At 47.1% G+C, this 15180-nt stretch overlaps 1 protein-coding gene across 1 annotated transcript in view; it reads left to right on the forward strand.

Annotated features, from left to right (window-relative positions):
• Positions 1-787: 787 nt before the first annotated feature.
• Positions 788-15180, forward strand: part of ep400 (E1A binding protein p400) — a 34847-nt gene continuing 20454 nt past the window's right edge. Inside the window, exons 1-22 of the mRNA XM_030768419.1 lie at positions 788-887; positions 1776-3182; positions 3688-3798; positions 4122-4206; positions 4704-4823; positions 6983-7434; positions 8476-8781; positions 9255-9440; positions 9778-9918; positions 10084-10162; positions 10251-10297; positions 10398-10455; positions 10733-10822; positions 11184-11297; positions 11678-11868; positions 12014-12191; positions 12302-12438; positions 12830-12999; positions 13628-13802; positions 14084-14220; positions 14447-14633; positions 14860-15029. Coding sequence (XP_030624279.1) covers positions 1809-3182; positions 3688-3798; positions 4122-4206; positions 4704-4823; positions 6983-7434; positions 8476-8781; positions 9255-9440; positions 9778-9918; positions 10084-10162; positions 10251-10297; positions 10398-10455; positions 10733-10822; positions 11184-11297; positions 11678-11868; positions 12014-12191; positions 12302-12438; positions 12830-12999; positions 13628-13802; positions 14084-14220; positions 14447-14633; positions 14860-15029 — 4508 coding nt within the window. The 5' untranslated portion in view covers positions 788-887; positions 1776-1808. The remainder of the gene's footprint in view (positions 888-1775; positions 3183-3687; positions 3799-4121; positions 4207-4703; positions 4824-6982; positions 7435-8475; positions 8782-9254; positions 9441-9777; positions 9919-10083; positions 10163-10250; positions 10298-10397; positions 10456-10732; positions 10823-11183; positions 11298-11677; positions 11869-12013; positions 12192-12301; positions 12439-12829; positions 13000-13627; positions 13803-14083; positions 14221-14446; positions 14634-14859; positions 15030-15180) is intronic.

Here is a 15180-nt window from a genome sequence, read left to right on the forward strand (position 1 = left end):
GAGTTAAAGTGTGTAAAGCATGTTTGTGAGTTGTAAACTGTGTGACTGAAATATAATTCACTCTCGTTTCTACTTTGCTAACAAAGCTTGTGACTCTCTCTTAAATATTAAAGAAAATAAATTATGTTTCAAATGTCACCTCATGCAGAAAAAATCATTCATAGTTTCAATAAATAAGAGTTGAGAATAAAAAACAACAACAAAGGAAATAATATTTTTAATGAAATGAAATCTTGTTTTGGTGTATAAAGGGTAATTAATACTATCAAAGTGGCCTAAAAGAAGAAACAAAGCAAAAAGACAAAAACTTGAAATATGAAATATGCATGTCCACCACACTACAAATCTTTTTGATTAAGATGGGTTTTATTGACTCCAGATAACCTTTAAAACTTCATTTTACTGCAACATTTTCTAAAACAAATGTTTTAAGAAGAAAAAGAGGACATTTAATTTTACCTTATAGGAGAAACAATTACCGAGAATTTTAGAATTTTCAAATCCTGTTCCAAAAAATAACACTCAGGCCACTCCAGGATGTACTTGTGTTAAATTTTCAAGAATGAGAATGTTACACAGGAACGAGGCACAAAGACCTGCTTTATGTTTTGCTGAGACTTTTAACTGAAGCCCACAGCTTTTCCTTTGCCAATGCGCAAAGGCAGGATGTGTTTGGTGAAGTACTTCCGGGTCTTAAGGGAAGAATGAAAAAAATAAGCTGGCTATCGCCATGTTTCTGAATAGAAATCCTTTTGAACCTTTATTGCAATTTTAAAGTGTTTTGTCGTTACATTGGCTTTTGAACCCACTCATATATTGCCTAGTGGAATTAAAATACACCCGTTCGTTGCATGCTGCAGCCGTGGGAGGGCTAAAAGTTGTTTGAGGTAAGTGAAAGATAAGCGAATGAGCGCGATGGTGTTTGTGTTCATTGTATGCTAACAGATTAGCCCCTTATCGTAAACTGAAACACAACTTTCCGCTATTTTTGATTTACCATTGTGGTCACTGAAAGACTATGGGTTATATCAGTTAATATTATTTCTTTTCTGATGCGCTGTGGTTATCTGGAAAGTATAAAACGGTAATTAAGTGTGTTTAACGCTTGACAGCATTAGCTATCATTAGCACGCAGACGTGATAGGCCTTTCAGCACGGGTTGTCAGAAGACGGGAGCCGGACGACTATGGGAGACGCTGTTTCAAACCCACACCTGCGTTATTAGCTATTTAATTAATGAACCGGACTTTCGTATGTAAGAAATCATGTCCGTTATTGTAGCCTCAGCCGTTTTACGGTCTGTGTTGTTTTCCCGTAGCTTTATTTTAAGAAATCTCAATGAAAGTTAGCGAGAAGAAACCTGTCTCCTCCTAAGGATGCTATAACAATTGTTGTCGTTTTCCCTTTTTTGTGAACTTAACAAACACACTCTTTGATTAATATTCAGTAAAGTTTATTAGTGTAGCCGCGTGCTGATTATCAGCCTAGTTGGTAGCCAAGCTGTCATTTGCATGGCGGGACATGCTATATGTCTCTCGTAGAGTGGTGAAGATGTATGGGTGACCACTCGCTGCTTACTGTGACCTTAATGTAAGAATATCTGTACTTCAGAATGACAGTTTATTAACCTAGCTTGTTAATATATGTTAGAAAATTATAGTCTCAGATTTAAAACAATGGTAAAATTCTTTAATATTGACATGGCCCTATCCTTCAGGATGTTTGATTGGTGATGTGTAAATTTAAGGTTTGACGTGCCACTGTTCCCTTCTTAGACAGTTTATTAGCTACACGAATAGTGTCACGCAATGCACCATGGAGGAGGCCCATCAAATGTGCAGCGGAATCTTCAGAGATCCAAGTCCTTCACTGGCTCTGAGGCAGAGGAGCAGCAGCAGCAACAACAACAACAACAACCACAACAACAACAACAGCCACAGCAGCAGCAGGCTATGGCTGTTACCCAGCAACAGCCAGCAGCTGCCAATCACCCTCAGTCACCAGTTACCTCTTTTGCTCCAGCTGCAAGTCCTTCTGCCCCACAGTCGCCAAACTACCAGATCATAATGAGCCGTAGCCCGGTTACCGGACAGAACATGAACATCACCCTGCAGAACGTGGGTCAGATGGTAACGGGGAACCAGCAGATCACTCTCACTCCTCTCCCCATCCAGAACCCGGCCTCCCCGGGCTTCCAGCACCAAGCCCAGCAGTGGAGATTCGAACACAGCTCTCCCTCGTACATCCAGGTGACTTCCCCCGTGCCCCAGCCCATGCAGCCTCAGAGCCCCACTCAGCACAGTCCCGTCGCCCTGCAGGGGGTCCAAAGGCAGGCCGCTCCCGGCACCTCTCTGGGGGTGTGCGGTCTGAGCCCGACGCGCTTTGCGGAGCCTGGCATCACGATCAGGTCGATTAACCTGGGCAGCCCGTCTGGAAGTGGCCATTTCGTGTACCAGGAGGGGACGGGATTGGCTCAGCTGGCCCCGACCACGGCGGGCCAAGTCCAGCTCACCTCTCCCGGGACTCCTGGAGCCGTGAGGGAGAGACGACTCTCCCAGACCCACTCTCAAACCGGAGGGACCATCCACCACTTGGGGCCTCAGAGCCCCGTAGCCACCGGCGCAGCTCTCCCCACCCTGGGCAGTCCCGGTCACATCACCACCTCCAGCCTCCCTCCCCAGATCAGCAGTATCATCCAGGGCCAGCTGGCGCGCCCTGTGGTCTTTGAGAAGACCACCCAGGGCATGGTCGCGGGCGTGGCCGCACCTGCCGCCCCGTCCTTTGGCGTCCCCACCTCCATCCCTCCCTCGAGCCCATCCCTGACCAGTCCCCCTCAGGGCCTCCCGAATCCCCCTCTCACCCCCACCGGAGTGGCCGTCGGCACGGTGAAGAAGCAGCCGGCCAAGAAGCTGGAGGAAATCGCTCCTTCCAGTCCGGAGGTGGCTCAGCTCAGGAAGCAGTGCCTGGAGCACCACGGAAAAAAGATGGAGGAGCTGAAGGAGGTGTTCAAGGAGTACCTGATCGAGCTGTTCTTCCTGCAACATTTGCAGGGTAACATGATGGACTACTTGGCTTTTAAGAGGAAGCCCTACGCTCCCCTCTTTACATACCTGAGGCAGAACGACCTGGACCTGGAGGAAGAGGAGGAGGAGGAAGAGCAGTCCGAAGTCATCAACGATGAGGTAAGGGAATGCGAAAAGTCCCGCTGGCTCCAAAGTTCCAAAGTTTTTAATGCTTCAAAAAGGAAGTTCAGAGCTGGTTTGATTCTGATAGCGCTCTTAATACTAATTAAAGTTTTATCAGAAATGAAAGCCCTCTCTTCTTCGAGGTCCATGAGAATGCTGTACATTATGTCTAGCTTAAACCTGGCCCAAAAAAAATGAAAGGCTGTTTTACTACATTCAGTGTGATTGAATGGCGCCAAGCAGTGTCATTTTTCCTATTTCTACACGTCATAACCATCGAACTCTCTGTCTAAATGTGAGAAAGTGTGTGAAATGTCTTGCCTGATGTCGCTTACTAGGACATTAAAGGCTATTGTTTCTCGTTTAAGCGGGCTCAGTGTTGTAACACGCAAGACCTGAGTAGTCCATTTGGAAATATTGGTGTTAGTCAGTGCTGCGAAAAGGTCATTTTTAGTGTTTGGTGTGTGATCGCTTTGTACCTGTTTCCATGACAACCTCTCAGGTGAAGGTAGTGACTGGGAAGGATGGACAGACAGTAACGCCTGTTGCCATAGCGAAACAGCTCCCGCCGAACGTGTCGGCAGCTTTCTCAGCGCAGCAGCAACAGTTTCAGGTGACAGAGACCTTGAATCCCAGAGATGGGAATAACTGACTCCAGATGAAACGTTGATTCGCAGCATTTCAGTAACTCTCTGCGTAGGGTAGTATTTTCCAAGCTGCGTTAAGGGAAAAAAACACGATTTCTTTTTGTTCCGTTAAATGACGCAGGTCTTCCTCAAATAACTGTGTTTTTGAAACGTATATTTGTTGTGAGGCCTGGTCACAATTAACTTTTATCCTGTTTAATACCAAAGCCTCACTTGGCGTTTTCATGATCGTCGTAGCACCTTCAGCCAGTAAAGGCTTCATCGCCGTGCGGTCGCTCTCCCTTTACAGGTTCACACTGGAGCTCCAGGTGGCAGCATCTCCAACCCAGTGGACATGGAGGCCTTCAAAAGGCAACAGGCCATGGCTCAAGCAGGTAGGGCCAGGTGGACCAAGGACCGAAATGTTTTCTTCTTTTCTCTCTCTCTCTCGCTCTTTTTTTTTTTTTCTTTTTGAAATCTTTGATTTACTTCCTCCTCTCTTTTTGTCCCTCCTCCCCCCCCCCGGTTTCGTTTTCGTTCCTGTACTGCCTTTTCTTCCCTCAAGATTGCTTCTGCTTAATAGTATATTTCAGCCTCTTCCCCCCCCCCCCAACGCTGTGTGTTTTGAAGCCTGTAACCCACAAACGGGGGGGGGGGAGCCCCGACTCTCCTACGGCTGAAAGCTGGTGTGCATCTCATTGCCGTGTTTCCAAGTGCTTTTTTATTTTGTTCGTTTGTTTTGTTTTTTTGGTCTTTGTTTTTTTTTTTTTTTTTTTTGTTTCGGTTTCGTTTCGTTTTGGATTTTTGTTTTCTACTTTTATATGACCCCCCCCTTCCTCTTCTTTTTTTTTTTTTTTTGCGTTTTGAGGGTATTGTGTGTTTTGAATCCCAGATCAGGCTAAGAGGCCCCGGATCGAAGTCGGTCGCCACGGGATGATTTTCCAGCATCCTGCTGTGGCTCCTTTAGGATCTCCCGGCGTCCCTCTCCAGCAGCTCATGCCTACAGCGCAAGGTAGGAGCGCCGCTGTGACAGGGGGGCCGTTCGGGTCTTGTGTTGGGTTTTTTTTGGTTTTTGTTTTTTTTCTCGTCCCGACGCTGCTGGAGGTCAGAATTCAACCGTAGTTTCCAGAACGTTCTATGACGAAACCTCCCAAAGCAGCAGTCGCGACCGCTCGTCGTCCGGAAAATTCAGGCTTTGACCTTGTAGCGCCTGCTTTCAAATGCGATTGGGCACAGCTGGACAGAAGAGACGAGAGAAGTTACGAAGAGGTGGAGCAAAATTGGCTTCTTGACGGAAAGATGCTCTTTCATGTCTCATGTTTTTATGATTTTTTTTTTCTTTTTTTTGGCTGCATTTTCGTTTTATTGATCCATCGACTTCGTCCTCTTCCAGTTTTCTTCGCCATAAAGGGACAGCCGACGCCCTTTATGACCTGTTGGAAACGAAGAACATTTTCTCACTTAGTCGATTTTTTTTTTTTTTTTTTAATCTTCTCACATTGACTTTTTCGTTTGAGTAGACGTCATTCCCACAATCCTGATCCTTCACGTTCTTCCCTTTCCCACGAAACTCTCATTGCATTGTCAACGAAGGATTCTCAATGCACTTCAGACCTTCAGTTCCCATCATCTAGAAAGTTCTTATTGGGTTTTTTTTGTTTGTTTTTTTTCTTTCCTTCCCGTTGTCATCAACCGCTGTTGTTTTGTTCGTATCCTCACCCATTGTCCTCATGGCACTCCGTCCTAACTTGGCTTCTCTCCTTCAAAGGAGAGTTAGTCCCCTAACTAGGAACCCAAAGAAGCGCACTTCATGTAGCAATGGAAAGGGTCCTGCTAGGAGTGAATCAAGGCAAAACAGTACAGTACAGATTCATCTCGCTGCAAAGCTGTTCTTCAGAGGCGTCGCCGACGGCGTTAGACTGCAGGTCGGCGTAGTCGGCTACGTTTGCTGTATCTCAGAGGCTTCTTACAGTGTGTCACGCTCAGCTCTGCTTTGCTCTTACGCTCAGTCTCCTTTGCCGTACTTCCTCTTCTTCACCCCCCCCCCCCCCCCCCCCCCCCCCACCCGCCCCCACTCCGTTTAGTCTCTCCCTACTTGGTTTCCTCGTTTGCGTGCGTGTGTGTGTGTCCACGTAGAAATGTTCCCCTCTATGAAAATGCGGCAGGCGAAACAACATCCGCTTCACGCATGCTCACCATGTGCTGGTTTTCTGCCTGTGCTTCGTTCTTTTTTTTTTTTTCCCTTCTCTCCTTTCTCCTCCTGTCCTCTTTCATCTTCCTTCAATTTACCTCTCTTTTTTTTTGTTGTTTTTTTTTTCGTTTTTTGTTTTTTTTTGGTTTTTTTCCTTTTAAATTTCCACTTCTGATTCTAGATTTATTAATGCATGACTAGTTTTTGGTATTGTAGAATTCACAAATTACGTAGAAATGAATATTTTACTTTTCACATCTGACAAAGTTATAATTTTCATTTGTGAGGACAACTCGGTTGTCCTGGTTTGTTTCCTTTCTTACGTAGTCATTTTTGCCATACGATATTTTTTTCATTAATCTTCACTCTTATCCAGTAGTGAGAAGCACATTGCTGGTAATTCATTGCATTCTATCCATTCCTACTCAGCGGAGTGTTGGTTAGACCTTTAGCTCTGCTAAATCAGATACAGATAGACACAAGGACTGTACCATGAGCTCAGTCTTTGCTAAATGAATCAAGGTCCCGGAAGGTGAACATCAGTTAAAAAAGCACATTGACTGTAAGAGTCAGAGCCTTAATCTTGAGTCGTGTCCCTTCACCACTTGGTATTATTGTAGGGGCATATGATACGGTTAATGTGGAGTATCTGATGTCTTTGCCGCAGTTGTGAACCGTTTTTTTGGAGAAGAGAATTTGGGCATTAGCTAAGAAACTATGCAACGTTTCCCTCCTCTTGTTCTCCCTCTCTCCATCTCTCTGGTGGTTCCGTCCATCTTCTCTCTCTCTCCCTCTCTTCTTTCTTTCCTACCATCTCATACTCTTTTCTACACTCCATCCCCCCATTCCCCTCTCTCTCTCTCTCTCTCTCTCTCTCCCTCTCTCTCTCCCCACGCTCTCTCTCTCTTCTCCGTTCTTCCCTATCCTCCGCGTGTCGTCTCTCTCTCTCTCTCTCTCTCTCTCCTTCACACGCCCCGCAGGCGGCATGCCACCCACCCCACAGACGGTGCAGATCGGCGGGCAAAAACAGAACCAGCAGCAGTACGACCCGTCCAAAGGCCCTCCCGTCCAGAACGCCGCCAGCCTCCACACCCCTCCGCCCCAGCTGCCGGGCCGCCTGCCCACGGCGGGTCTGCCCATGGCGGGCTTGCCCCTCGCTCTGGCCCCGGGGCAGCAGATGGTGGTGGAGCAGCAGCCCGGCCAGGCCGCGGGAGGTCAGATCCAGGCGCAGGTCAAAGTGCAGGGCGTGCAGGCGGCAGGAGCCGTAATGGCCGCCGTGAACACTCACGCGCAGCTGCAGGTGCAGCTCCAGCAGCAGATGCAGTCGGGACTCCACCTTCAAATGCAGCAGCACATACAACAGCAGCAGCAACAACAACAACCACCACAATCGCAGGCACAGCAGCAGCCGATGATACAGCCAGGACAGGCAGTGAGTCTCCTGCAGACTAGCGCGTGTATTCAATAAACACAACACTTAGGTTCATGTTTGCTGTTTGAAATGATGCGTCGTGTCATTGGCCCGTGTAAACAGAGCGTGTAGTCGGTCATGCATCCGTGTGATTTAACGCGTTTTATATTTTTGGTTTGACATGCTGAGTATGAATTTGACACAGTGGCCCATTTTACAACCTTACAGCACGTTTGTTAGATTAGCTAAGAAGTGGGGTGTGGTCCGTGGTCTGACAAGGCTGCTATCTGCAAACAGTTAACTCATGTCGGACATGACCCAGGCTATCACCTGTATGCACACGGTGTACTTTGCACGAAGCATGTTAGACGTGTTTTTAGATTATGACTAAAAACGTTCTTGTCTAATGCTTGTGACTGGGCTTTTACAATCAGTCCTAAAGGGTAAAACACGGTGGGGGTCTAGTTTGTCGTTTTGGGGTATCTTTTAGAAAGATGCTTGTCTTGTGAAGAGTGTGTATTTAACCCAAAGGAAAGTGAGAGTGCAGGAAATCCACCCAGTGCACATAGCTTCTGGTTGCGTTACCAAATCTTGCTATGGTGTCTTTTATAAATATTATATGATGTCTGTCGATGATGTCCTTTTCCCCGGCATGCAGCAGTTTGTTAAAAAGTGCTAGGCATTGCCTCATGTACGGATAATGGCATGTTGGAGTTTTTGCGTGTGACGTGTTTTAAATATTCAACAAAAAACATTGTGGTGCTAAGTAAAAAAAACAAAACAATCACATTTCACAGGGGGTCATTTTGTGGTCATGCTTTCTAAGCGCTATTATATTTTATCTAGAGCAATATGGGGATTTGTGTGTCTTAAGGAATTTTTGAAACGCATTAATTCTAAATACTACTTCTACTCCATTACACTATAAAAGAGATTTAGAAGAGCTTTTGGAAACGCTTTAATCTTTTTCTCTCTCCTCTCTTTTTTTCATTAATCCATTCTTCCCCCTTGCCTTCTTTCTTACGCGCTCTCTCCCTCTCTCTCTCTCTCTCTCTCTCTCAGACGGTGGCTCTGACTCGACCTGGAGTAGACTCTTCCCAGCCTGCCCAGCGTCTAATGACCAACTCTCTCCCCTCCTCCACCATGTCTCCCTCGTCCCTGGCCTCGCCCTCCTCCATCCCCTCCCCACACCCCTCCGGACCTGTCCGCACCCCCAACGCGGCCCCCAACCTCTCCCCCGCCGCCCAGAACAAGCTGGCCCAGGGAAACGGCACCTCCGGGCTGAAGATGTCTGGCTTGGGACAGGGCACGGCCGGCCAGACCTCACAGGAAAGCTCCCAGGACAAGCAGGCTGAGCAGGCCAAACTGGTAAGGGGCGCAAGACACGAACCAGACAGTCCATGAGCCCTGAACAAAAGCCCCTCTCTCATTGTCAAGGGCCCAGATACTCATACTTAGGCTGTATGATTGGGATTTATAGATTCTTATGTCATATCTGTAACACATTTGCTGTAATAAGCTGGTATCTATTGAGGCGCCAAGCACTAATACTATAATCTCTCTTTTATCTCTAGTCCTGGAGTCTCTAGTCCTCTTGGCTGATGTCGTGTCTCTTAATGGTTTTGTTAACCTTAGATCCTTACCTGTGTGTGTAACATAGTGGAATTATAATGTGTTGTTATAATGGAATTATAATGGAATATAATGGAATTATTATAATGTGTTGTTATAATGGAATTATAATGTGCCTGACGCGGTTGTCTGTGTGTGTCCCTGTCTGTCTCTGTGTGTGTGTGTGTGTGTGTGTGTGTGTGTGTGTGTGTGTGTGTGTGTGTGTGTAGGAGAGCCAGGTGAACCAGCGCATAGCAGAGCTGAGAAAGGAGGGCCAGTGGTCAGCCAGCCGTCTGCCCAAACTGCAGGAGGCCTCGAGACCCAAGTCCCATTGGGACTACCTGCTGGACGAGATGCAGTGGATGGCCACGGACTTCGCCCAGGAGAGACGCTGGAAGATGGCTGCCGCTAAGAAAGTGAGTCCCGCTCAAACGTTTCGTCGGTCGGTCTCGCCCGGCCGCTGTCGGAATTTTCCCAGTGTTTTGACTGGGCTGTCAACTCAATAGAAAGCTCTTTTCTAGTTTGGTAAAGATGACAAGAGGTTTTGTACTTTGGTCAAATTATAAAGTTTTCTTGCCACTCTGCAAATGTTTTAAACCACGGATCACACACGGAGATGTAGTCTTTAAATTATTAGGGTGTATTTAAGTGAGAGGCGTTTTGTTAATAACGGAAGAAGGTTTACTAGGCTGCTCTACATCACAGCTTCAGTAACACTTAAGGGTATTCTCCATGTTTTGCGTCTCTCTACAGCTGGTGCGCACATGTGCCCGTTACCATGACGAGCAGAAGGCGGCGGAGGAGAGGGCGAAGAAAGAGAACGAGGTGCGTTTGCGTCACATCGCCAGCACCATCGCGCGAGAGGTCGAGTTCTTCTGGTCCAACATCGAACAGGTACGCTACCTTTCTTTTCTTTTTTTTTTCGATTCATCTGGTTCCAAAACAGGGAATTCACTGCTGTTTGTTTAGCTAAATAATACTAGCATTCTGTAAGAAGCCCGTGAACCGTCAACCCAAAATCTGTTCGTTTACCGTCGTGCTTTGCGTTTGACTGCTCAGGTTGTTGAAATCAAGCTGCGATTTGAGATCTACGACAAAAAGAAGAAAACTCAGAGCATTCAGAAAGCAGTAAACAAAGGTAACCGTTGACCTTTGACCTTAAACCTTAAAGAAACAGAGGAGTGTAGAACGTATTGTTGAAACCGACTGCGTTGTGTTTCCCGCAGGTCAGAGTGCCGCCCCTGGAGAGAAGTCGGAGAAAGAGGGTCGAACGGTAAGATTTTCCTCTCCCTGTCCTTCTCTCACAGAGCGTGTTCGCCGTTATATTTCCTTTTTGTCTAACTGTTTATTTGTCTCTTTATTTTTTCATTCAGGAGTCCGGCTCGTCTATACGGAAGAGGAAGACAAGCACGTCACTGTCTGATGAAGAAGGTACTTTAAAAACCGTAGATCTGCATTCATCTTGTCTCATTGTCTGTGTTCCTGTTAAGCCTGAGTCTTAGTGTTAGTTGTCTGCCAGAGGTCGTGTAAGTGGGTCTGAACTGTCTTTAAGAGGTTACCGGAGTATATTCAATGTGTGTGTATTGTATATATGGAGGTGAAGATGAAGAGTAGGAATGTGTGTCTGTTCTATAATTGATGTATTTATGGTCGAAGATGAGAGTCGTAGAGGAGTATTAATGTGTGAACGTTCTCCTCCTGTTTGTAGTTGAAGATGAGGAGAGCACCATAGAGGAACAGGAGGCCATGGAGGTGGCTGCGGACCAGAAGGCGGAGTTGGCTGAGCTCACTAAAGAAGGTGAGAACTGCCAGAGAGCGCTGCTCCACACGCTTTTCCCGCTGTGGCCGAACGTTAGACACTGTCACGCCTTTCGCCGTCAGACACGCGTCAGGGTGACGGTTTGTTGTCGCTCTCAAAGAAATGCTTCAGCCGGTTTTCTGCATCTCGGCCCTGCACTCTGTTGGCCTCCGCCCTGGTTTACCAATCACAGAACTCTCAATTCCCTCATTCTGTTGTTATGAGACAGGTGTAAAAAAATCATTTGGCCTGTCAGCCCATAGCACTGAGATCAGGAAACACTTCTATACAGACAACGAATGTTTATTAATTAATTGTTTCTTAATTTTCATCTCACTAATATGTCTGTCTCTCTTTCTAGCTGAGGTGCCGTTGGATGCCCTGGTCAAGCAGTATGCTGGGGCGTATGCTGAGGGATTTGAGTGGCCGCAGCCGGCCTGTCAGAGTGAGGATGAGGAGAGAGAGGAAGTTGAAGGTCTGACCAGCCCTTCTCTGCACTCTTCAAAACTGCTGTCCTTATCCCAGATCAGTCTTAACAAATATCACTGTTGTCCAATATCTTCATTCAAGACTGCTGTCCTTATCCCAGATCAGTCTTAACAAATATCACTGTTGTCTAGTATCTTCATTCAAAACTGCTGTCCTTATCCTAGATCAGTCTTAACAAATATCACTGTTGTTGAGAATCTTCATTCAAGACTGCTGTCCTTATCCCAGATCAGTCTTAACAAATATCACTGTTGTCCAATATCTTCATTCATTTTTGCTTGTTCCTCTGCTGAGGTGACAGAGTCAGTAATGTTTGTTTAACGTTTTGTATGTATTTTTTGCCCTCCCTCCCTCACACGTCTTTAGAAATGGGGACCCTGTTGGGCAGCCCTCATGAAGCAGTTCTCATAGACTCACTGCTGAGCGTGGAGCAGTACAGCGGAGCAGAGCGGACCGCCTCCCCCGGCACCGACGGCAAACCCACCAAAGACATCGCCGAGGTCGCCGCGGCAACGGAACTCATCCTCCCCAAGGGCAGCGCGAGGACCACCTCCTCGGTGAGTCCAGTCGCGGCTTACCCCCTCACGCAGTGACCGGTCTACCCGGTCACTTTGCTTCAGATATAACCGAGGATTCACCGGTTCCCCTAAACGCAGCTTTTCGTCTCTCTTTCTTTTCTCTCCCTCTCCCTCTCTCTCTCAGACCCGGGGCCCGGCCCCGTCCCTGCTCCACGGCTCTCTGAGGGAGTACCAGCACGTGGGCGTGGAGTGGCTGGCCAACCTGCACCGCAAACACCTCAACGGCATCCTGGCCGACGAGACGGGCCTGGGCAAGACCGTCCAAACCGTGGCCTACATGGCCCACCTGGCCTGTAACGAGGGTACGACCGCTCACCCTCACTCGCCGACGCGGCCGCGGGTTCGTTAGTCCGAGCCTGTATGGAGTTGTGAGTGACGCTGTGTTTTGGTTTTTTTTGGGTTTTTTTGACAGGGATTTGGGGACCACATCTGGTTGTGGTGAGGACGTGTAAGCTGCTGAACTGGGAGCTGGAGTTTAAGCGCTGGTGTCCCGGTCTGAAGATTCTCCTGTATCTCGGCAACAGGAGGGAACGCCGATACAAGAGATCGGTAATGAAATCCCTTTGTAACCATTCGTGTGTAGCCATGCCATGCGCTTTATGTGTAGTATGTAGTGGATACATGTAAGTGATATTTCAAATGTTTGTTGTGGGTTTTTTTTTTTTTACTTATGTACATGTCAAAGTCTTGTTACGTGTTATACAGAAACCAAAGGCGACAGCCCTGTTCGTGTTGCTATAAAATTTAATCTACAGAATCAAATCTAATCCTAATCCATTCTAATCCTAATCTAATTGTCATATTGTAGTCTTGTTATGGTCTTGACTCTATGTCTGTAATCGTCTTACTGGAGATTGGCCCAGCCCGTGTTTGACAGTTAGTGGACGTGTAAGAGGTATGCTTTGTTCTGACTTACACACGTGTCGTAATGTACGTGCAGTGGTGGTCCGAGCGAAACAGCTTCCACGTGTGTTTGACGTCGTACAAGCTCCTGCTGAAAGACCACAACCACTTTACCAAACGGCGCTGGAGCCACCTGGTCCTGGACGAGGTTCAGCTCATTAAGAACATGAGCGAAAAACACTGGCAGACCATCTTCTCTGTCCGAAGGTCAGAGGTCATCCCGGCCTTCCACAGCACTCACAGACTGCGTATTTCTGTGGTCAGATCCTTTTATCAGTGAGATTGTAAGCCCAGTCAGTGTCAGGAAGGTGAAGAATAATCCTACAGAATTAATCAAAGATGTTCTTTATCTGTAGTGCTACCAAAGTGGGAAGACTAAGTGAGATGTTGACTTAAATGTATGCATTTAATAGTATTCATTTAGCGAGCATTCTTATTCAGGGTTTTTTCACGTCTGAGGTCACGTACCTCTGGGGAGATCTTGGGTTTAACAGCCTTACGCAGAGGTATGTTGGTGGTGAACGCTCATGTTTAGGGGTTGAACCCACAACCACCTGGTTACAAAGCCACTTCCCTTACCACCACACCATTACTGGCCGAAATAACAAGAACCAAAGCACCCGGAGGCTCAAAGCAGTATTGGGAAAACCTGACTTTATATCTGTAGTGCAGGGCCATAAAAATGATGAGATGTGTCAGTAAAACATTTGTAGGAAAGTGTCATATCTGTACGCATAGAATTTACGTGTGGAAGAATCTGCATGAAAGATGTATAGCTACACAAAGAATAAAAGTGTTTGTTTGTTTGTTTGTTTGTTTTTTTCCCCACTTTCAGTCAGCAGAGGGTTCTGCTGATAAACAGCCCTCTTCAGAACACTCTGAGGGAACTCTGGACCATGATCCACTTCCTGCTGCCAGGAATCACCCGCTCCTACCTGGACTTCCCCGTCAAACCTGGGACCGACCAGAACCAGGAGTACTGCCACAAGCTGGTCATTCGCCTGCACAGGGTATGCTCACACTCACACACGCACACACACACACACACACACACACGAACACAAACATACTTAAACAGGGACGTGCAATGGATATTTAACTTTTTTCTGTTTCCATGTTGTTGCACCTTCGGGCCTCTCATGAGACTTAGTTGAGAGCTGATTGTCTCTCCATTTTACATTACAAGGTTTTGCGCTGACATGCACTGAGACCCCTCTCTCTCTCTCTCTCTCTCTCTCTCTCTCTCTCTCTCTCTCTCTCTCTGTCTCTCTCGCTCTCTCCCTCTCCCCAGATGATCCAGCCCTTTATCCTGCGGCGCTCTAAGAGGGACGTGGAGAAGCAGTTGCCTAAAAAATACGAGCACATTCTGAAGTGTCGTCTTTCTAAGAGACAGAAGACCATGTATGAAGACATCCTCACCCAGCCTGGGTAAGCACAGCCTGCCAGCACAAACACTTCACTCTTAAACTGACTCAAAACACACCACTGTCTCTGTAACACGCCGCATAGACACGTACTGCCAATGACAAGACGCGCACGCTGCCAGTATTCTTTACTTTTTTTTTTCTTTTTGTTAGAGCCAGAGTTTGTGATGAACCAGTATGTCCAAAACTGCAGATTTTGTGGTAATGTTGTGCTCTCCGTTGCCCCCTAGTGCCCAGGAGGCCCTGAAGACGGGTCACTTTGTGAGCGTGCTGCAGGTTCTGATGCAGCTGCAGCGGATCTGTAATCATCCAGACCTGATCCAGCCCAGAGACACTAAGAGCGCATACGTTTGCCAGCCTCTGCAGTACAACACGCCCTCCCTTGTGCTCACTGCCCTGCAGCAGGACCAGTGGAAGGTGTGTGTGTGTGTGTGTGTTTGTCTGCTTTTACAACCCGACATTTTTATGTGAATCGTGCCCATATGAGTGTTTTCGAGTTTATTTCTGATGTGATAGGTACATGGACATGTTTGCTCAACTGAACTGGTTTCAAGATAACTCTGGTGATATCACAGTGTAATGGATCTGTTGACAACGCGTACGTGTGTTTTTTTTGTCTGTGTGTTTGACATGTCGCCTCTAGACGGTGGATTTGTCCTTGTTCGACCTGATCAGTAACGAAAACAAACTGACCCGTTACGAGACCGAGGAAGTCTTCCCCAAGCTCAAAATCACGCAGCAGCTTATCGAGGAGATCCAGAACAGCCCTGACCCGCCTCCCAGGCCCAAACCCTGCAAGATCAAGCCCATGAGGTACTAAAACTGACCGCAACCTTCCTCTACACATTAAAACCCTCAAAACGTAAAAGTCACTCCGACTCTACGACCTAAACGAACCATTTGCCCTTAATCTAACCTGTGCTATCACCGTGTGTCTAGATACAGGGACCATAAGAACAGGCTG

Source organism: Chanos chanos, chromosome 1, assembly GCF_902362185.1.
Source record: "Chanos chanos chromosome 1, fChaCha1.1, whole genome shotgun sequence".
Classification (NCBI taxonomy): domain Eukaryota; kingdom Metazoa; phylum Chordata; class Actinopteri; order Gonorynchiformes; family Chanidae; genus Chanos; species Chanos chanos.